Source organism: Trematomus bernacchii, unplaced genomic scaffold, assembly GCF_902827165.1.
Source record: "Trematomus bernacchii unplaced genomic scaffold, fTreBer1.1, whole genome shotgun sequence".
Lineage (NCBI taxonomy): Eukaryota > Metazoa > Chordata > Actinopteri > Perciformes > Nototheniidae > Trematomus > Trematomus bernacchii.
Genome location: NW_022987735.1, coordinates 823,148 through 846,629, shown reverse-complemented (window position 1 = coordinate 846,629; position 23,482 = coordinate 823,148). Strand labels below are relative to the sequence as shown.

General features: G+C 41.7%; 1 protein-coding gene across 1 annotated transcript in view; it reads left to right on the top strand.

Moving 5' to 3' along the window:
* Positions 1-23,482, top strand: part of LOC117494979 (cyclin-dependent kinase 17) — a 35,297-nt gene that overhangs the window by 6,383 nt on the left and 5,432 nt on the right. The window contains exons 2-7 of the mRNA XM_034146026.1: positions 7,185-7,333; positions 14,994-15,158; positions 15,946-16,079; positions 20,582-20,707; positions 22,750-22,806; positions 22,963-23,077. Of these exons, the coding sequence (XP_034001917.1) occupies positions 7,207-7,333; positions 14,994-15,158; positions 15,946-16,079; positions 20,582-20,707; positions 22,750-22,806; positions 22,963-23,077 (724 nt within the window). The 5' untranslated portion in view covers positions 7,185-7,206. The remainder of the gene's footprint in view (positions 1-7,184; positions 7,334-14,993; positions 15,159-15,945; positions 16,080-20,581; positions 20,708-22,749; positions 22,807-22,962; positions 23,078-23,482) is intronic.

Here is a 23,482-nt window from a genome sequence, read left to right as displayed (position 1 = left end):
CCCCTTTCATGTGAACGAGCACTCAGCCGGACAGAGGAACCCTGGCTTGAGTTACCGAGTTGATAACCAGCGTCATAGGACCGCTTAGCGAGATCGCGTTTGTTTTTGGATTAGGTAAGCCGGGTAACTCAAACATATCCAGGGTATGTTGAACTGGATTCGTAGTACAGGCCTCTGGTCTCTGTAAAGATGTTGGCACAACATTCTCCAACGTTGCTAGGTTAGCTAGAGTCTTCATTTAGCTATCTTATGTTCCTGAGACCACATTGACCCTTAGCAGACTGGGTAGAGGGATACATTTAAGTCCTAGCTTTTTTAGCTTTGCTTCCATCTCAGCTCTTATTCCCCTAATCCTGGTGGTCCATTTACTCTTGGTGGTGTTTGGTCCGGCAGGTCTTGCTGACTGCCACTGTGGTCAGAAGATGTTGTAGACGGCACTCGTCCCAAGATTTTTGGTTTATTGCTTGTAATAAGGTCAGTGGTTAACACAAGCTTAAGACATTTCAATTAGGGATGTCCCGATCACCTTTTTTTGCTCCCGATCCGATTCCGATCATTTGATTTTGACAATCTGCCGATACCGATTTTTCCCGATCCGATCTTTATGCAATGCATTAAGAGAAAAAAAAGGAGAAAAGCATTCAAGTTGTCCCTTAAACCCCACGTTCTCCACCACAGATAACGGCTGGTCATCCAACGCGATGAATTCAGCTATCTTGGCTGTTATTTTTTTGGCCTTTTCACTGTTCTGGGGCAGTTTCTCTTTCCTTTTTAAAAGTCTCTGAAAGTGTCGGTTGTTTCAGTGCCGTTACCTGAGTGGCCGCTGTGTACTTGTCGTGTTGTTGTTGGTGTTTGTATTAGATTGGTCGTGTTGAACGTAGCTCTGTTCTTTCCACCACGCGGAACCTCCGCCTTGCAAACATTGCATCTGGCTGTTACACTGCCTTCGCTTTAAATTTTATAATACTTCCAAACTCCTGACATTTTCTCTGTCCCGACTCCCGAGTCACCAGCTGAACGTAGCCTCTCGTTAGCTTACTGCTACTATTAGACACTGCGCCCTGCCAACTCTGTTGCCAGATTTGAGAGAAATAAGCAACCAGGTCTATGAAAACAAGCCCAAAAGAAGCAACACATACATGATGTGTAATTTTAAACCAAAACTAAGGCCTCAGGATGACTTTAAGACGTGAACATGGTCATTTTTGTTTTGTAACATTAAATAAAAAAAAATATATATTTTATTAAAAAAAAAAAAAAAAAAAAAGATTCCCTATCCCCGATTTTTTTCTCCTCTTTTGAAAATCACGTGATCGGCTCCGATCCCCGATCACGTGATCGGATCGGGACATCTCTAATTTCAATGTTCTCTCCCTCAACATAAAACACTTCAGTGTATACCCTTCTTGTGAATGTTGAAGCTTCGATTAGAATGGGGTTGCTAACAAGTGACTTGAGGACACTACTAAATGTTATCACCGAATAAATATATTCCGACCTTAGCTTAGTAGTGTTTATGGTAGTTATGCTATTGTGATGCAGATCATTAATAGCATAACGTTAGCTACTTTCTTTCTAGTGATTGAATTTGCGCCAGAACATTTATAAAAATGGGGTTAATTTAAAAAGACTGTTTTGCTGAGTTTTATTATGCTCTAATCCAAAAGACAATGGAAACTTGACTTTAATATTCATTGCAAACTTTAAAGACGCCCTATTATGCTTTTTTGGGGGTTTCCATTTCCTGTATCGGTTCTATAGGTTTCCGTGCATGTTAATGGTCTGTAAAGGCTAATATCCCAAAGTTTCCTACAGATGGAGTTTCTCTCCCACACCCCAAATATGAAACCTGAAAATTAGCACAACGGGGCCCCTTTAAGGTTGGCCTACAAAAACACATCATATCTGCTATACTCCATAAGCATGTGACCTGTTTTGCCCCCCTCAAAGGATCTACAACGATACACAACCCTAGCTACGTACCTGCAGTATTGAACATGTTCATCTGCTGTGTACTGCAGGCAGTATTGGGCCACAGGAAGCTTAAAGAGGAGCAGGCCTGTCACTCAAGCAGTTGTTACCATGGTAGCAGTGTTAATCAGCTGGTGTTGAATCTTATTGCCAGTGAGATCTGTGGCTGTGCGTCACTGGTCTGGCCTCCTCCTTCGACCAAGGGCTCTGGCTAAGGCTTCTGTTGTATTACACACACACACACACACACACACACACTCTGTCTGTCAGCACCACTGAGCCCTACAGACACAGGTGACACGTGTGACGAGTGTGAATGCAGCAGGGTGAGGAAAGAGTGTGTCAGTGGGGCTGGGAAAGGGCAACGAAAAGACGAGAATCTGATGAGACTTGTTGGTGTACCTGCTCTTCAACACAACTTTCTGTAGAATTAATGCCTCACCTGCTGCAGTGCGTAGGGGGAGCCTGGTTGTCAAGCTCAGCACCACGCAGCACAACAGCTACCTCCTGCGTCTCTCGAAAATGAGCCAACTTTTTACTGCGCACAATGCAGCCTTTATATAAGGCCCCTATAATGGAGCCAGCTCCTTCAATCATGTCCTCATTGTCTTGGCTGGGATGAGAAAAGGCTGCTCTTTAGAAATTCTAGGCTGAGCTCACCCGTGAATCATGCCAACAGTCACGCTTGTTCTCTGTGTGTGAGGGCAGAGGAGCAGACCTTTTTCTAGGACCCTCGTTCTCCCGAAGGCAGTGACGTTCGCTGGTTTACTGAACCCTGTAGGGGGTCACACAGAGGTTGCGACCTTGCTCTTCCTGTTTCTGTTTCTGTGGGTGGCCCAGACAGCAGGCACCCTGTGGCAGCGATGGTGGCCGTGGTGTGATTGGTTCTTGTAGCAGAAGTGGGACAAAAGCGCAGACCTCAGCAGTGGTGGTGGCTCGTGGAGTTTGGCATTACAGAGCGGCCGTGGGGGGTGGTTGTTCCTCACAGTGGGACCTCTTACCCTTTAAGGAGCCCGCAGTTCACCATCAGCGCAGTCGCTGTTTGCTCACAGACAGAATCCATACGGAGCATATGTTTACTGTCACCACTGCAGCATCCATAGTGCTCCTCCTCTCCGCTGCCCCCCCCCCCGTTACCTCCTGTACTGCCAGATACAGCTGGAGATGTCGGTTTGTCTCTGAGGGGAGAGTCGTATTATGGTGGGTATTGATGGCTGGTTTAAGGGGGATAAAAATGCAGACAGTCGGGAGTGGAGGGGGGGGGGGGTTTGGGGTTGCTATATGGTGGGAGACGGAAAATCAGCATGCATTCAGTCTCCTGCCGTGCTCTGCATTTCCAACAACATGGAAAAAGCAATGGGGTTGCCATGGGAACAAATCCAGAATCAGCGCAGTACTCGGACCCCTCTGCTGTAACCCCCCAACACACCCCCATCTCCCCCCTGTTTCCCCTCCTCCCCCCGGTATCCCCTCCTCCTCCCTGGCCCCCTCCCAGATCTGGAGCTCAGACCTCAGACCGGCCTACTTATGGGAGCAGGGATAAGGCTCGGGACAGGGATCATGTCCAAAGCTTACCACTGGATCCCAGAGCAGGAACGACAGCCAGCGGATATGGGTGCACACTAAAAGAACACCCCCCCCCCCCCCCCCCCCCCCCCCCCCCATCCCCCATCCCCCATCCTCCTCCTCTAAACTGCTGCCATTAATTCTCCATTAAAACTCCCAGAAAGTGATTTGTATCCGGTCTGCCGGATAGTAGGTCATATCCCGGTGATTTATGAGATGTTAATGTGCCCCCTCATATCCCCACCATATACATTTATAATTCAAGAGGGTATTCTGGATATTGCCATGGAAACTAAAGAGAGATTTACTGCAAAAACCAACAGTGAATGTCCTGTACATTTTGAAAAAATCTGGAGCCAGATAATCCTGATTTATTTGTGCTTCCCAAAGTTTGGAAACACATTTTAGTGAATTTGTATCAGAGCTACAACGAATGACTGTGTCCTTTATTTGTTTAATTATTCCATTAAACCTACGCCCTAGTCCTTTCTAAGAGACTTAGGTGAATTCAAAATGTTGTCCAAGTAACAGTCCAAACATTTTTGACACTTGATTAAATGACTGGAACATGACTTGATCAGAATAGTAGCTGATTTATTTAGTGTCGACTAATACGTTAAAATCAAGTGGGTTGCTTGCTTTGGAAAGAAAAGCAGGAAACAGCTTTTTGCAAACTCATAACTCTGAGCTCTGACAAACTTGTCTCTGTCAGAGCTCCCTTCCACAGTTGTGATTTTAAAGGTTTCCATTATTGTAAAGACTAGGGCGGCATTGCAAAATATATTACGATGATACATGATGAGCTGGTATTAGGAAATATATTTTGTCCACAATGAAATTGCTGCCAATAAATTATCAGCAGATAAAATAAAGCCACATTGCCTTCATAGACTTAATAAGCATGGCATCTAAACTCTAGAGTAGAGAAAACCACACAGGGTCACCTGACAACACGATTGAAATGTGCACGAGATGTTAATAATCTTCTCAACTTAATTTTTTATTTTTTATAAGTGAGCAAATCTGTTATTTTCTTTGTTATTGTTGTTGGTCGTAGCCAGTTCAGAGCAATGGAGCATAACATTAGCCATCTTTGTTCATTACATCTTAACCCTCAAGTGTTTAAAATACAAAAGGTGGAATAATCAGTCAAGTTATGGGTTGAAAAAAAACCAGATTACGTTGACTTTTCTTATGCTGCGCACATGTTGCAGGCTGTGTGAAACACTGCAGCAGGAGTGTGGGTAGGAAACCCAGCGAGCTGTTCTTGAGACGACAGACTGCTCCTCACGCTGCAGCTGATGTGTCATGAGGCGACTGATGTGAAGCTGCTCTGACAGTCCGCTTCACGTTCTGCCTCGTCGCAGCTTCTGGGATAATTACATTGATTCTTTCTTGACTTAGAGCACAAAAGGGCAGTATGTAGAAACGAACACAAGACGATTTCTCCATCTCTTCCCCTGTGACTCTTTTTGCCACATTAATCTTTGATGTTGTCACAAATTGTTGGCAGAATCAAGCCAGAAATGTCACATACATGGTACTCCGCCAAGACCACTCACCCAACAAGATGCCCCTGGATGCATTTCAATGTCATGTTACATGATTGTTGGGTGTTCAAGTCGGACTGCTATCTGAAGCTGTGAATTTCTGAGGTTTTAGTTTAAGTTCTCATGATCGAAGTTATAATATTTTGCTTTGCACTGTCCCAGTTTGCTTTGGCCTTATGCCACGCGGCTGCTATCTGCTGTGTGAAGGAATGGGGGCAGACTTTTGGACAATTAAAACTCTGTTTGCAAACGTTTGCTCTAAACGTAGAGTTTCTGGGGTGTGAAATAGTCCGTGCCTCTGTCGAATCCTTTTAACAAACAGATGTATAACGTCTGTTTATGTCAAATTTTAAATTTGGTTTGGTGGCCGATTTTGTCATGTTTTCGGACTTTTCCACCAATCTTCAGGTCAAATCTGAGTTGCCTGTTTGGGCTGATGCTTCTCCCATTCCCACTGCAACAATCAACAAAACACTTTTAACCATTTAAGTTGGTTTTGAAGCAAAAATCTTTCTTTTCGAGCTTTTCAAAAGTGAGGACTTGCTTTTCTCCATTTTAATATTTTGTAATGTGTTTGGGTTGTGAGCTATTCATTGCCATGACCCTGGGCTCTGGGAACTAGTTTGCTATTTTGTGAAATGTGTTATTGTAAGAAAGAAACCAACAGATACAGTAATGTTGCTAGTAGCCTTGATGGTAAAATGTCTTGCTCTTATCCTGTTTTGTTGGGTTTTTGTAGCTTTTGTGACACAAATAGATCCCTACCCACTGCAATTCCAATGGAAGTGATGAGGAACAGTACTCTCTCTTTGCAAAAATACATTCTTACGTTAAGCTGAAGATTATATGAGGATTTCACTTTCTTAGTTTCAAACATTAAATAGGTATTTGACTTTTTAGTTTGAGATGAGTTATGCAACAAAATGTGCGGAGAAGCACAAAGAGGGCATTTCTTTCCATAAAGGCTGTGACTTTGGAAGTGAAAGTTCGCAACTTGATTTGTCATATCCCTAGTTGAACTTTGAATGCACAAAAAGTGCAGAGGACGGTGGATTTTATCCTCCATCACTGGTATTTACATCATACATCTTTTTGTAGCCAGTAAGGACAGAAAGAAAAACGACAGCGACCAAAAACCATTGCATAGCCATGGAAGAATTATTTTAAAATGATTAACTTCCCTTTTACCTGATGAGTCAAGCATTTAAGGGCAGTCTTTAATTTCAAGCCGTACCCTGTTCCGGTATATGTTCTCATTATTTGTTGTTGCGTCTCTGGACAGAATTCAGGTTATTACAGAGATTTGGAAAACAAAAGGCTGTCAGTAGGGAAATGCCCTGAGGAGCGACAGTACTCATGTGTTGTCATGTCTGCCTTTACTCATCATCGTCTCAGACTGACACATGTCCAGATCTGCAGGAGTAGAGGAGTCATGATCTCTCTGTATCGAGGTTACAGGGAGAGGCTGCTTGTAATCTGCCAAACATTCACATATATGTTGATGTCTTGATTTGACATACTTTTGATGACGAATTCTCCCTCACACACACTGTCTGAGGCTCTCATCAGAGGTTACTCATGTACACAGTGAATGCGGCTGGAATGTGTAATGTGGACTCAATGCGGCCCGAGCTCGTCCTGCTCCATTCAGCAGCAAATCCCCCGGGTTTAGGATTTGCTTTTACAGTCCGCTGTGCCAAAGACCGTACTCACCCGTAAGAATCTCTCACCAGCTTGTCATGTTTTCACAGAGGCAGGAATGTAAAGCAATGTGCCCGAATGAGCTGAGTCATAATTAGTGTCAGAGTGCGAAGATGTTTGTGGCATTGTTCGTCCCCGTCAGATTCCCGGTGATCTCACAACGTCTTTGATTTCACTTTGGCTCTGGGGTTGTGAAACATCGCTGTAGGCGGATGAGGTGTATACTTTTGAATTAAAGGCAAGATACATTACAGTCATCGAAATGTCAAGGCCTGCAACACTACAGATAATGGTGGTACTGTTCCGTAACTAAAACAAGCTGTATCTGTTCTTGTTGTGTCTTACATCGGTTACAATCACAACTCACGTCTGTCTTGTTTTATGTGTCGTCCCCAGGCCTCCCCTTCCTGAGAGCTCAATGGAGAAAATGAAGCGGTTCAAGCGGCGTCTCTCCCAGTCGTTACGAGGCAGCCACACCATCGACGAGTCGCTGTCCGAGCTGGCAGAGCAGATGACCATCGAGGAGAACGGACTGAAAGACAGCGGTGAGTTTTAGAAGCAATTTGTAAACGTTTCTGTGTATGAGAAACAGTACTAGGTTTCATTGCCCATGAAATTGTTTCATAACAGTTTTCATCAAGCTCTTGAACACTAGTACGCACTGATCTCCAGGAGAATTCAAAGGTTGTAGGGGTCTTTTTGTTATTAAACTTTCATCAATTTGGCAAATGCCTCTAAATAATACGACACCCACAAGCCAAAGTTTTACAATTTGAGGCAAAACTCTGCATCATAAGTCCTTTTAAACATGGCATCTGTGCCTTCATTAAGCTGTTAAAGTAATTTTTTGGCCGTCATATAGGGTTTAATGACATGGAATGAAAACATTCACTTCAAACCATACATGTCAACCTTAAGGTGGTATTAAAGGAGAATAAAGGATAATCTATGCTTCGCCTCGCTGTGATACTCCAATTTAAGTATTTAAATGTTAAAATTTAAGCTGAATGATTGGATATTTCTGACTGAAATGCACCTTCATGGTTTACTTCAGTCCTTGACCTATGTGTGCCCGAAGACTATATCTAGTGTAGAGGATTATTAATGGGTAATCTGCAAAGCTCACATGATGTTTGGCTGCTGGTGCTACTGGAGAATGACTTGATGTGGTTAGAAGATGAGAAGAAACCAGTAATGGATTTTTTTTGTAGTTTTATTACTATTTGTCTCCATTAAGTGAAGAAGGGACACTGTATTCTAACAATTACCATTAGCAACGTAGGTGTCACATTATTGTATTTTTACCCCTTTTATCCAAGTCCAAACTGTCTCCAATACTGACTGAGAATGTGAGAGTGGACTAAGCTTACCTGCTGAATATGTTTCAGGTTACTACAAAGTCTAATCTATGCTAAGGTTCACTGTTAGGCGATACACTAGTAGAATTTAAAAGCTCAATGACTCGACATTTCTTAATAACAAGCACCTTGGAGTTTATGGCTTACCTTTGTCAATCACCCAATTCTGCCCAAAGACTATTTAGTAAAGGGAAACTATTATTTTATTCTGATTGGTCTCCCTTTCCTGTAGTGTGTTATAAAGGGTTTTATGCATGCAAAGTCTAAAATCCCAAAGTTCCCTCCTGAGGGAGTTTCTCTCCCACACACTCCCCCATCTGCCTGAAAAGCGTCTATTAGAGTCCTTTTAGTTGTGTAACATAGTGACATCATTCAACTCTTGCATTTCTATTTGCTAGTGCTCTAACATATTGTATGTGATTAAGGGGCGGGACATCTCAGATACCCCTTTCACACCAACGCGGTTCCAGGGCCGGTTCGGAGCTGGAGCTTGAAAAGCACCGGTTTTTCCTGTTCACACCGCAGCGGAGCCGCCTCTAAGCTCTGGAATCCGGTTCGTTTCAAGCACCAAAAAGTTGTCTGTCTAGAAAGCAAGCACCGCATACGTCACGCTTACGTCGGAAGATCTGGGCTGTGTCCAAATAACATGCAACATCCGCCTTTCCGCCAGCTTCAACATGATCTGTGGAAATAACATTGAGAATCAGTTTTAATGTTATACCATAGTAATTAATGCTGCAAAGCTGGGTATTTTGAGCTTGGCGCATGCAGAGGCTAACAACAGCTAGCTCTAACGCCATCGAATAGGACGTATATTTACCTTCTTTCTCCTACCGAATCGTCGTTGAAGTTGATGATAATGATTGTAAAGAAGTCTTGAACGTAGCATGTAAAGTTGGTAGTAAAGTCGTCCCATTTGTTCCATTTCGTTTCGACAGAGCAAAACCAAAACGAGTAGCGCTTCAATACAATCTGCCATTGTTGTTGTTGTCGATGTGAGGGGTTTCCGCGCGGTTTGGCTTTATGAAGCAGGCACGCAAACGGTTACGTCATGACGCAAACGATGGCGCAATGACGCAGCACCAGTCGGGCTCTGAGCGGTGTGAACAGAGCGGGAGCTGAACCGAAGAACCGGTTCTGAACCAGAAAAGCTCTAGCACGGAGCTAGAACGGGAAAAGCCTTGGTGTGAAAGGGGTATTAGTGGTTGGGGTGACAGGGCTCTGATTTCAGACACAGGGTGAAAAGAGGTGGTGCAGCACAGGCAGTATCAGAAAAATAAAGACCTTTTTGAATATTAAAGTATGTAAACATGTCACCGTAGAGGGACTAAATACAAATATAAACCTGAAAAGTAGGGCCTCTTTAAAGTTAGTAACTGCCAGTCACTTAACTATGACCTTTTAGAAAGTTGATGCGACATTTACAGATATAACTTTGTTTTCGGACTCAACTCTTTATTTATGCTCCTGTAGACACACTCTGTTTCTCAGCCGCAGATGTTGACGTTGGTTACATCGTTAATCTTGATCCCTCTGAAGGTTGTGGCCTCCGAGGTGTTAAAATCAGAGCGGAGTGGCGCAGCAGTAGCTTATCTCTGCTGATATTCACAAACCTGCCGCAGTGAGGGGAGGGAGCGCAACTCCGAGCTCTACCACGTTGTTGCCATGGCTCCCAGGATCTGGAAACATTCTAGAGTTTCCATGACATTGCCACGGCAACTTGGATGACTTGGTGAAACCAGCCAGGCATCTTGATGCATTTTTCCGCTTGTTTTTCCTCCTTTTTTTTCATCTTTCAGCTCTTCTTCCTCTCCTTTGACCACCCAGAGTCCCCAACATCCCCCCAAAAGCTTCTTTCAGGCCTGTCCTCAGTTTTCCTCTCTTGTCTTTTGTCCAAGTGAGAAGTTTTTTTTCCCCTTCTTCAATCCATCAGATCGTCCAAGTCCTCCCTCTCCTCCCCACAATCCCTCTGAGAACTAACTGGGCTTTTCTAAAGAGCTTTTTGTGTAGTGATTAACACCACGTTTGGCCAGAGTGTTCTGTGCTTGGTGCCCGGGGAAACAGAATCCTGTTGTGTTTGTGTGTGTGTATATATATATATATATATGTGTGTTTGTGTGTGAGAGAGAGGGGATTTTAGAAGCCTGTGAAACAGTAAGTAGGGGAGAGAGGAGACAGAACGAGTGGCCAGATGAGATGTGATCTGAACTCTGGGATTGGGGAAAGCGTTTTGGTCCTGATCTGATTATGTAACGCGTATATAACTCAGGCCTGCAGCAGCAGAAGCAGCTGCACAGAGATAAGGGAGAGGTGGCATAAGGGACTGGATGTTACATGGAGGCTGTGTATTGGTCTGTTTTTACAGGAAATCTAGGAAATGCCTCATTGCTGTAGAAAGGATGTGTGCAACAAAAAACAACACATTGATGAAATGGCTTGTGATATATAGGACACGCCAAATGTGCCAAACTTTTGACATCTGCTCTTACAAAACTGTTACGTAGTGAAATCTGTTTTAAAAGCTTAACAAGACTCACACTCCCACAGCTCTCTGAATCAGCTTGAAAGGGCAGCCTGGACCTTGTGAGCTTAATTTTTGTCAATATGATTTAAATCTAAAAGATGTACTGAGAGTTGTTGACCCTGAAAACTAGCAGCCAAACAAATCAGACGGCGCTTTCAGATGGTGACCTGGATTGCTTCCTCTTAAACCTTCTGTGATCTTATTAAGTATGAATTATTAGGCTTTTCAGATACAAAATGAAGCATTACTCGGCAACTACAGTTTTTATTTCCTGCCCCAGTTTTATACGGGTTTAAGAGCCATTTGACAGAGCAGTCGCCTTGTTTTTCAAGCTTGAGAATCAGAGGCGATGGTTGATGACAGCCCAGTCAGGGGTGCATTTATCTAATCTCGTGTGGGAAGGGTTGCTGTGATGTCTCAGTGAAGTGGAGCACATTCAGTCATCTGTTGTTGTGCTAGAAAAACAAATTCAAAACGAGGCCAGCAAGACATCAGTGAGTGCATCTAAATCTTAGTGTTGTCTTTCTAAATTCTATGAATGAAAAACATCAACATCTTATTATTTTTATTTTGACCTTAGCCCAGACACTTAAAAGTCCTTTAATAAAAATACAAAAAAATGTATGATTGCACACCATCCAACAAAAAACTGCAACTGAATTTGACCTTTTATTATAAAATAATACAAACGGCAACATTGTGAAATGTGAAAGGAAAAACTAGAACTGACAAAAGACTCACTTTAATAAAAGATAGGTTATACATTTTTTACTCTTATCATGTTTGGGATTTAAAGTAAATTAGGATAGGGTAAACTCATACTCAATTCACAGTTAGCATGATTCCTCGTTTGTCATTTGCACTGATCTGTTCTTTAGGGATTAGGGTTAGGGTCAATGAGGTACCTTTTTATGTACAATACAATTCCTGGGGAATTAATCACGAAAATGATATTGGATAAAGTAACTACAGAGGAGAGATTGGATATTTCATCTGATAGGGTAAAGAAAAACCATCAATGTGTTCCATGACATTGAAGCTAACACCTTATTAAGATATAGCACATATAAAGTCAAAATATCTTTCTCTTACCCTGTTTCATAGACAAACCAATGAGTGTGCTTGTTTTTCTTTTCTGTTAGTCTATAAATGTCTCCTCATAATATTTGCTGCTCTTGTTTCAGCTCTTACAGTATCCCTCTGTCCCGGCTCCATTTCCTCCCCACTTTCACAGTTGGTGTTTTAGTTAGTGCTACTCTGTACAGAATAAATCTTTCACCTCTGTCAGCTCCATTCTCGGTTCAAGACAAACGCTCCTCTGTCAGGCAGTTTAACACCCTTTTATTCCAGCCAAAATACACTGCTACTGATTATACAAGACTTTTTTTATATTTACAGACTCAAGTCTCTCCCTTCTCTACTTCTGATATTGGATATTTACAGTATAAGGGTCACACTGGATGAGAGAACAGCTCTGTTTATAATCAGGTAACCTTTGTGTCAGTGGCAGGAATGTGATGTTCTGGAGAAATCAAAACACAAAAAGATAATATTGATCTAGACATGGTACAAGAAAATTCATGTCAAGATTATCCTGGCCAAAATAATTTATGATTCACAATATTATCCAGATAATCATCTAGATATGCTTTAAACTCTTGAAACATACTTTAAAGGTCCCATGTCATGGCCATTTCTACTGATCATAATTCCATTGTTGAGGAATACTAAAATAGATTTATATTGCGCAATTTTCCAAACTCACATTGGTTTCTCATACAGCATCTCTGAAAAGTATGTGTCTTCACTCTCTGTCCTAAACGGCTTGTTGGAGCTCCGGCCCCCCCCCTCCCTGTGAGCCCAGTGTGCTCTGATTGGTCGGGACGTTGCGAGGCTCGCTGCTCAGTGAGCTGGCTTACTGGTGTGGTTTCCGGGTCGGCGATACAGCGGGACAGCGCGAAACTCATCCTGAGCACACACAAACACTCACAGCCGAAGTAAAAACAATAAGTGTGGCTTGATATTGAGTAAGAAAAAGGTATATACACGCTGTGAGAACTTTTCTATTACCAACCAGGGAGCTCTATGCAAGTCAATGGGACTCCCTGTTAGTTGAAAATGTACGCTAATGGTCCTGGTGTGTGAGGAGCTCCGCGGATTGGTCCATTTTGGTTCCCGGAAGAAACAAATGGAAAAAGAGAAATCTCCAACGAGGCGTTCTGGGGCAGCATAGACAGGTCTTTTCTGTGTTAGAGTTGTACTCGCTACAGGGTGTACTTTGAGGGTTTTTCACTCTGCACACCGTTTACATGCATAAAAACCTTCATAACACACAAGGGGACGGGTAGGGATGTCCCGATCACCTTTTTTTGCTCCCGATCCGATTCCGATCATTTGATTTTGACAATCTGCCGATACCGATTTTTCCCGATCCGATCTTTATGCAATGCATTAAGAGGAAAAAGAAGGTAACAGATAACGGCTGGTCATCCAACGCGATGAATTCAGCTATCTTGGCTGTTATTTTTTTGGCCTTTTCACTGTTCTGGGGTAGTTTCTCTTTCCTTTTAAAAGTCTCTGAAAGTGTCGGTTGTTTCAGTGCCGTTACCTGAGTGGCCGCTGTGTACTCGTCGTGTTGTTGTTGGTGGTGTTTGTATTAGATTGGTCATGTTGAACGTAGCTCTGTTCTTTCCACCACGCGGAACCTCCGCCTTGCAAACATTGCATCTGGCTGTTACACTGCCTTCGCTTTCAATTTTATAATACTTCCAAACTCCTGACATTTTCTCTGTCCCGACTCCCGAGTCACCAGCTGAACGTAGCCTCTTGTTAGCTTACTGCTACTATTGGACACTGCGCCCACTCTGTTGCCAGATTTGAGAGAAATAAGCAACCAGGTCTATGAAAACAAGCCCAAAAGAAGCAACACATACATGATGTTGTGTAATTTTAACCCAAAACTAAGGCCTCAGGATGACTTTAAGACGTGAACATGGTCATTTTTGTAACATTAAATAAAATGTATAAAAATATTTTATAAAAAAAAAAATTCCGATCCCCGATTTTTTTCTCCCGATCCCCGATCACGTGAAAATCACGTGATCGGCTCCGATCCCCGATCACGTGATCGGATCGGGACATCCCTAGGGACGGGTAATAACCAGAAAAGCATGACATGGGACCTTTAATGCATTAACCATTCTACAAATAATGTTGTTGCATCACAGATAGGAGAAACAACTTTAGTCAAAAACAAATAGACTCTTTAATAAAGAATTCATGAACCAAACCCCTCCATAAATAAAGAATACAACAAATTATATAACATTTAGTGAGTCTGTTCTTTCGGCAGAATAATCTTTTTTATACAATTGTATAATTCTTAAATTATATAATCTCAATTTTCCACAGTTTTTTTGTCCCCATTTTTTTCAGTTATTTTTCAGAGTTGTCAGAAAAGAAAATGCGTTCTTGTTCCCACCCATTTTCGGAAACACAACTCAATGTGAAATAGTATGACAGCAGTTAACTGATATAACATGCAAATCTATGCATCAGTAGATTACAAGTTTAAATCTCTTGTGTAACGCGGATTATTTTATGCCGTTTAGTGTTATGCTATGTAAGCAGTAATGAATAGTTGGTGCAACAAAAAGCTTTGAGTCTGCAAAATGCGGATTAAAATGGTGGTTATCTCCTAAAATTAAAGGGGCCCTTTTATGCGCACTTTCCGGCTCATCTCTACATTTAGTGCCTCTACTGTGACATGTTTACAAGCTTTAATGTTCAAAAAGGTATTTATATTTCTCAGACTGCCTGTGCTGCAGCACCTCTTTTCACCCTCTGTCTGAGCCCGGTCTGCTCTGATTGGTTAGCTGGCCGGCTCTGTTGTGATGGTCAACCGCTTAGAGATGTCCCGCCCTTAAGCCTATCACAAACAATGCCTTGGAGTGCTAGCCAATAGAAGCACAAGTGTTACATAACGGTGACAGTGACACTATATTAGGGAAGTAAACAAAGGAGTCCAATGGAAGTGTTTCCGGCAGGGGGAACTTTGGGATTTCAGCCTTTGCAAACCATTTACATGCACACAAACCTATATAGCACACTACAAGAAAGGGAAAATGCAAAAATAGCGGCCCTTTTTATGAACTTTCAGATTGCTACATTATGATTGATGATTACTGAGATTGGCGAATACTTGGAAAATGGAGCCATGTCATACACTCTGAGGCAAAAACTGAAAAAGAAAATGTTCACATTGATTTAGTCTCAGGCAGGCTCAGTCATTCATGATCAGATATGTATTTTCTTGTTCTGCAGAGCCCATAGTGAGGAACGGTCGTCCTCCCTCCGCCCACAGTGTGCACTCCTTCCTGCACCAGTACACGGGCTCCTTTAAAAAGCCGCCGCTGCGACGGCCTCAGAGCGTCATCGGAGGAGGTCTGGGTTCTCTCATGGTCATGCCTCGCAACGGCAGCCGCCTCGGTAAGACACGCATACACGCTAAATTATTCAATATCTTATTCAAACTCACTCACAAACACGCTGTGATCGCATTAGATATGTATCTTTTCTTTGACTTTTAACAGAGGTTTAGCACAGGAAATGTATTGTGTGTCAATTGGTAGGATCTGTATAGAAGTTGCTACAGTGGATACGTTTGATTTAGTTTTTCAATGAGTCCAAAGTCCACATGCAAAATATCCTTTAAAACTGCATGTCAAATATTTTAATTTTATTATTTGTATATTTCTAATGTGTCAGCTGAGCCTCACACACAGCGATATGTTATGTGCCAGAGGCCTATATTAGTGCAGACACGCACATAAGCAGCAGTACAATCCTTCCTCTTACATCCAGTCAAACAATAAGCCATTTGTTACGAAATGTGACAAACAATTATGTGTTTGAACACTTCCATCAAACCAGCAATCCAGATCCAATATTTAAATGTTCAACACTGCCTAATATAAGCAAAAAACCTGGAGGAAATGGAGTTTGTTTAGGCATTGGAAGATTACAGTGTGGGTTTGTCTTGTAAGGCCCTGTGGCAAAGAAACAATTTAAATCCATCAGTCAAACTTCTTAAAACCTGATACACTTGCTGTGTTTAAATCTTCTCCTCGACACAACTAGAAACAAGATAAGATCAGGGGCGCTCGTAAAAGTGTCCAAGAGAGTGTTTTTCTTTCCTGCCCAGTGTTGAGCCCTGCCCTGTTTCCTCAGACCTGCTCCATCTGTCAAACTCAAACTCTTATCCCGTATGCTCCAGATATCGTCCATGAGAACCTGAAGATGGGGTCTGACGGGGAGAGTGACCAGGCGTCGGGGACTTCCTCCGACGAGGTGCAGTCGCCCACGGGTGTGTGTCTTCGAAACAGAGGGAACAGACGCATCTCTGCAGAGGTAGGATTTTTTCTTTGTGTGTTTAGACGTCATCTGTCCTTGGAAACCTTTAAAATGATGGACATGTTGTAGAGGAGATGAATCACTGGCTACATACCTTTTTTTAATATGTTACTTTTGTAAAATAAGTGATGACACATTGGCTTGGCTGTTCTGATGCATTCACTGGGAAGTAAATGAAGCATAGTGTTTGATAATGGACCTTTTACTCGGCAGGAATCGGTATTTAATGATGTGTGCATTGCAGCACTGTGCTGTAACTCAGCGTAGGCAGATTCTGAAAGTGTCAGGAACACGCTCAGCTGCCCACAAAATCTCAGACACACACACACACACACACACACACACACACACACTGTTACTCTAAATGTACTGCACTGCTGAACATGCTTTTAAAATCTGATTAATGCACTTTCACTGTCGCTACTACCAACCCCCTGCCTTACTTTCTCGCTCTGTCTTCATGCAACACACACACACACACACGCACGCGCGCAGTTTACAGATTGTTTCATTCCTCTGGTGGTTATATAATGTCAACTCATTACGGAAAGACTTTTCACTCGCTGCGAATATTAATGTTATTGTTGCACATGAATGCAGAACCAGAGAGTGAAAGCTTTGATCCATGCAGCTTGTAGGGACACATGAGGCAGTAAGAAAGGCAATCACACTGCTTTTTAGGCAACAAATAAAGAATTTGCTGACATTGATTTACATCAGATTATTTGTGTAGATATCAGTAGTAATTAAAGAGAATGAGATGGACAAAATGACACACCTGCTTGATGCTTCCTTCCTTTGTCAACTGTTTAACAAAGCTCGGTCTCTTCAATCCATCTTAATGGCCACTAATGGGATTTAAGGATGTACAACTGACCTTCCAGCCTCATAGTGAAAGTGAACAAGAACATTACTTCCTGCCTTCTCTATTTGATTTTCATTTTTATTACGCTTAGCATTCTCAGAAGTACTTACAGAAGAGGAATAGAAATAGAAATATAATCTGTTTTCATCATTGCATATGAATGAGGTTGAAGATGGGAGTACTATTCAAATATAGTGATGTCATGTTTTTATATAGTTTAAAAACTCTTAAAATAAAGTAAAAATATGACTAATTTTAGAGCTTTGGTTTGGGATTAGAGAAGCAAGCTATTAAAACTTGATTTATATAATGTAAAATATATAAACACAGGCCAACTCTTTCCCTCTACAGTAAAGTAAAATAAACACCCGTCAGGCCTCCTTTATCTTAAATAATTATAATGATCGTTAACATATTATTTTGAACGTAAAGAAGAAACATGGCTAGACGGACACATTGCGTTTCAACCGTTTCATTTCGATTCAATGAAATGGTTAGACGGATATATTAGTATTCTGCAAAAACATATATATCTTTCATTGAGTTTTGTCGAGATATTGCTCTCAATAAATATAAATAATACAATAATCAACCCAAGCTTTTTTTATTGCAAAAATAATCTGCAATAATTAGCGGAAACATAATTCTTCCTTTTTGTTTTTTTTGCACTGTGTGTGTTTTGTGCTGTGTGGTTGATGTTGACACCCTGCCAGCGCACCACATGTTGCTCAGTACCTGCTGGGCGATCATGCGAGGAAACGTCTTGTGATTGAAGAACACACACTCCCCTCCCTCTGACACGCTTTATTGGTCCGTTTGATTGCAGGACCTCTGGGGGATTTACGAGCAGATACCAGTCGCTACGCAGACAAACCAAACATGCAAGGCTGCACGATAGAAAAACTTTAAACTTGTAGTCAAGCAGCTTACTCCATTTGAAGCAACCCACACACAGAGACATGACGCATCACCTCTAGCTGTGCATTGACAGAGTGTTCAAGAAGCGATGCACCCCCCACTTCCTGTGACTGTTTCACAAGAAGAGGTTCAGTTGGACAGAAACCCATACATAGCCTTTCACACTTTTATACTGACAAACAAACAAAGCAGTGGGATTAATGGCGCTGTAGCTGACTTTAGGAACATATTTCACCATTATCTGTGGTTAAATGCAACTTTTTATCTTTTGTTTCTTTTTCTGTGGTGTTTTACCTTCACAGTAACAGTTTGACAGTGTCAGTTTGTTGCCATGGTATGTTGAGAGTAACTTAGCAACAGTTGGATTTGTAGCTGTGTTAATAGGGAATGGACCTGCGCGGCTAACAAAGTAGCGTAACCTTTTCACTTTCAACTTTTTAAAACATTGTCAGTAGGCACTGTTATCTCGCTGGCAGTAACAGACACTCCAATACATATGAAAGAAAGCTAGAAATAAGGACCCTGGGATCACATTTACACTATACTATTTATAGTAACATTGAAACGTAGCAATCATCAGCAAGAGATGCAGAATTGCAATATTGAGGAATGCTGTACTACAGCACAAACCACTACACAGGGAGTATGATTTAAAACAGGACATATTTTAATACTATTCTGATAGATTAACTGCATAATAAGCCAACGTTTTGTTAGCATTCAGTTAGCCATGTTTCCTCTGTCCGTATGATTCGATAGTTGTAGTTAAACCTGTGGAGTTTTAGGTCCTTTTTTTATATTTGGAAATTGCAGACAAGTGTAGACACCAACTCTAAACACCAGAGAGGCACCGACCTCAGTAACAGTGATTGGTCCCTTCTTCTCTTAATGAATAAGTACACAGGTCAATAACTTACTAACTAACTCCTCTGCTACATCACTGTGTCCTCATGCTTCGCCTTTGTGCTGATGTGACATTCAGTGGAGAAGAAGTGAGGAAGAGGAAATCCCTCCGTCTGTGGGCAGGTGGAGGACTGTAGGTCTCACTGGAGAGGAAGCAGTGCTGTTTCGGGATTACATCACAAGGATTACAGTAATGCGCTCCAGATGGGCCCCTGTTGTCAAAGATTAGGACGGGTTGATTGGACAACTGTTGGTTGGGGCAGGGTGCAGAGGTCAGGTGATGCATGGCATCACTTGCTCCTGGGACGAAGCAACAATCCTGACTCAGCATACGGAAACTGCAAGCTGAGAGTTATTTCATTGAAAAATATAGATACCAATACATCAATGAAGTGTAGCAGTTATATAAATGAATTGATATATAGATTTTTACCATGCATTTAGATTTGAAACAATTAGACAGAAGTTAATATACAGTGATTTTTTTATAATTAATTTAATTATACAAATAATAATTGTTGCCTCTTAAGTACTAGAATTGGCGTTTTTTCTTCGTCTTATATGATAATAAACTTATTATTTCTAGTTTTTGGGCTGTAGATCGGATAAATAAGCATTTTGCAGAGGTAAACTTGGGTTTCAAGAGCCTATCATTTTAAACATTCCCCCATTTTCTCAAATTATAATGGCAAAGCAATTAATCCAATAACCAATAAATGAGCCATAAGGGCGATAATTGTAAATTGCAGTCCCATATCAATTATTATATCCTTTTTTTGCTTGAAATAAAGTTTGTATTAGTTTGTACATGGCTCTTGACAAAATAATTTAAATATATGTTGCATAAAAATAAACAAATAAATCCTCACGGCAACAAAATCGGTCGTGTTACACTATTGTAATAAACATTGTCCCCTTACTACAACCTTTATTAACTGCTATATGCAGATTACGGTATGTCCCATTTATTAAAGTTGTTTTAAAACCAATGAAAACGTCCGTTGAAGCTAATCTGATGTCTGAATCTGTCCAGCGTAGACAACAATAAGGGCAGAAGCTGAGTCACCGTGTTAGTATAGAAGGAAAGGCTTTGGGGTCAGTCACCTCAGGTTACAGATTTATCAATGAGCTGGTTGTTGAAATGTGGACGGTTCAAGGTTGCATATTGTTGTGTTGCATATTGTTGGGGGGGTTGCTAGTGTCCAGTGTTACCTCAGAGGGAGTGGAAGATTTAAAGCAGTGAGAGAGAGCGAAAGGGAGGGAGAGAGAGGCTGGATTAACAGTAATCTAACAAATAGAGGAAATGCATGATGGGATGAATCCAGGCACTGCATTGTGAGCGTGTTTTGATTTGATATAACAAGTCATAAGGATCATGCTAGTGCTTTGCTGCTCTAGGAATGGAAGTCTTGCATTGCTCTACAGTAGGTCTCTATCAAGCACACAAGTCTGCTACAACACACTGTAAAACTGCATGCTGCTACACACACACACACACACACACACACACACACACACACACACACATACACACACACACATACACACACACATACACATACACATACACATACACATACACACACACACACTGGCCTCTCTGTTGACCAGTGAGGCCTAAAGCCGCCTGCCTATTACAGATGCTACTTGTTTACTCTGGGTTTCGGCCATTTTGTTGTCAATCTCTGGTATTTATTCAGAGTTTACGCTGTTTGCTGAGGGTTTCTCATTGGTTTAATGTCATGTTGACACTGTTTTAAAATTAGGTTCTCTGTTGTTTTTAACCCTTTATGTGTGTGTGTGTGTTCTGCAGGACCTGAACAAACGTCTGTCCCTGCCGGCTGACATCCGGATACCCGACGGCTACCTGGAGAAGCTGCAGCTGAGCAGCCCGCCCTTCGACCAGCCGCTGAGCCGACGCTCCCGCAGAGCATCACTGGTGAGACCAAGGGAGAGAACTGGGTTAGGGTTAGGAACAATGTGGTCAAATGGATAATAAATCAAATGGAAATCTAATTCAGTTTTTAAGCTGTTATGATCCTACTGTAAACCTTCCTGCTAAGCACCGAACACCAGACACAGTTAGTGACTAGCCGAGCATTTAGCAGCTGTAGAGCCACATATTTTTCTCTGGAGTTTGTGGAAACTAAAACCATATCTAAAAGGAACATGTACATTTGACTTCCAGTTATCAACTTAAGTAAAACATGAGACCCCCTCCCCTTTCATTGGCCTATATTTGTTTTGGCTATGAGCAATCAAGGTCTGCATGATTTTGAATCTGAAGAAACATTTGAAACATGAACAGTCTCAAGTTCTGGATATGTATCTATAAAGAGGATCATTTTTCTACATTGTTTTATGGACAATCATATGTGTCTCTGGTCAGATAAAACTGAGTTATGACTCGGAGAATGAGTGATATTTCTTTACTTGAATTTTGGCAAACTTGTGTAAAGCGTTTACATTGCCTCTTTGAACTTGTCACAGAAGCTGCTGCTAACGTTGACTGTTGGTAAAAGGTCAAAATCACTGGTTCAACCTGAAGAACAATAACCCACTTCCTATTCTTAGCCACCGTCCTTTTCACCTTCTCGTATTTATCAGTTGAGGATTGACTTGCCTGTCCTGTTTATTAGATACAAATCAAAGTACTTCTACCTGCTTATTAACTGTCAACAATGCCTGAAATGGTCTAATACACCCAAAGAATGTCAAATATATAAATGTATATCATTTCATGTCAGATATTCCTTATATAATCCAACCATTATCTTATCTCACTATGCTCAGGTCAAATCTGGATCAGCACGTAAACTCATAGCCCAAACTGGGAGATACATGTAGGATTAAATTCTACAATACTTCCCTGTGATATGTTGTATTTAAAAATAAAACTCAAGTGCTGATACCTCCGAACTCTGCTTATGTAAATGTGCAGTAGTTGCTGCCCACTTCTAAAAGAGCGTGCTGTTCGGATTTGAGAATCAGCAGTGGAGGAGAGCCGGGCAGAAACGGAGGCAGCATAAAGATAGCTTTTAAGCGTTATGTTTTATTTAAAAGCACCTAGAAACCGAAGTGAGAGAGCTCACACCTTCCTTCCTCCGCTCTCTGATCTCGTCCTTTCCTCGCACAGTCCACTGCCTTTGCGTTCACGCCTGCGCCCCTGCAGAGTTGTTTATAAAGCACTGAGAGGCTTCGGTCAATTTATTTTCCACCCGGAGATCTCAGCTCACCTGGCTCTGGTCCTCATGCGTCCTCAAGAGGCTCCGGTTATGCTGAGGTAGGGGTTTTTTTTTTATGCTCCGAGTGGCTGGAAAATGTTTCCTGAGGACTCAAGATGACCTCAGGTTTCCACTTCCTTTTATAATTAATATTGCATCTATATTTCTCTAAAGCATATTTAGCCTGTAACCAATTTATATTCATTATAAAAAAATCTGCAGATTATTTTTTTGATTATTGAGTGGTTGATTTATTTGTAAAAGTCAGAATATAGTGAAAAATACATCTTATAATTTCCCATAGCCCAATGCGATGTATTAAGCTAGCTTTTCTTTGTCAAATTACAATCCAAAACACAGATATATATTCATACATTTGAAAGAAAAGCATTAAATCAAACATTAGATAAGGTTTAAAAGACGGTTGCATGTTCTGTTAATTGTTCAGTTAATGAATTGATCTATTACTAAAGCTCTAAAGCACATTAGGGTTTCACATTGCGTCTCAAACATGCTTAATAAAGGAAGTTAGCCTTCCCTTCCCTATAAACAAACACATCGTTGAAGCCGAAAGCCAGCGGTAGTTTGTCGGAGGAGATTATCTGTGACGGTGGTTGGGGGGGTGGTTGACCTCTTTACTCCCCCCCCTCTGTTGCTGCGAGGCCGTCATAAGGATTTGCCGTAGTGTCAGTAAGCTTGTCAGCGCTAATTAAGACGCCACCCTCATTAATACAGCTTGTCCCTTTCTCTTCTGCAGTCAGAAATCGGATTTGGGAAGTTGGAGACCTACATCAAACTGGATAAACTGGGGGAGGTACGTGAGAGTGTTTGTTTACCTTCTCCACAGGTGCTGACGTTCTCACAGAGTTAAACACAGGTGTAGAGTTTGCTTTAACCCCTGACAGCCTGACTCACCTGCCTGTCTTCCTGTCTCCCTTTCTTTCTGTCCTCCTGTCTTCCTGTCCTCCAGGGCACGTACGCTACAGTCTTCAAGGGGAGGAGTAAGCTGACGGACAACCTCGTGGCGCTGAAGGAGATCAGACTGGAGCACGAGGAGGGGGCGCCATGCACCGCTATCAGAGAAGGTATGAAAGTTCAGTGTTGCACCAAGATTACAATAAATTACCCCCAATAATAATAAATCACTAGGAATATATCACTCTTTTCCCGGGAATCTGGCCATTTCCTGCCGTAATAGAGCGCTTTATTATATAAAAACAAATTCCAGATATGTAGTGGACCTTTTCTGATAGTATTGTTTCATATTCATTCGACTTTGTGGAGGTAGAACTCTTAAAAGTCTTAAATGATAAATAAAAAAAGACCCCAAGAATACAGTATCATTTTATCTAGTTACAAACAATATAGTTTGTCCAAAAAAGTCATAGCATAATTTGTCATAAAGGAGTCGTAGCATAGTAGGTGATAAAAGGTATTGGCGGTTTAGTTTGAGGTGTTGACGAGGTGTCTATGTTTCAACACATGCTGGG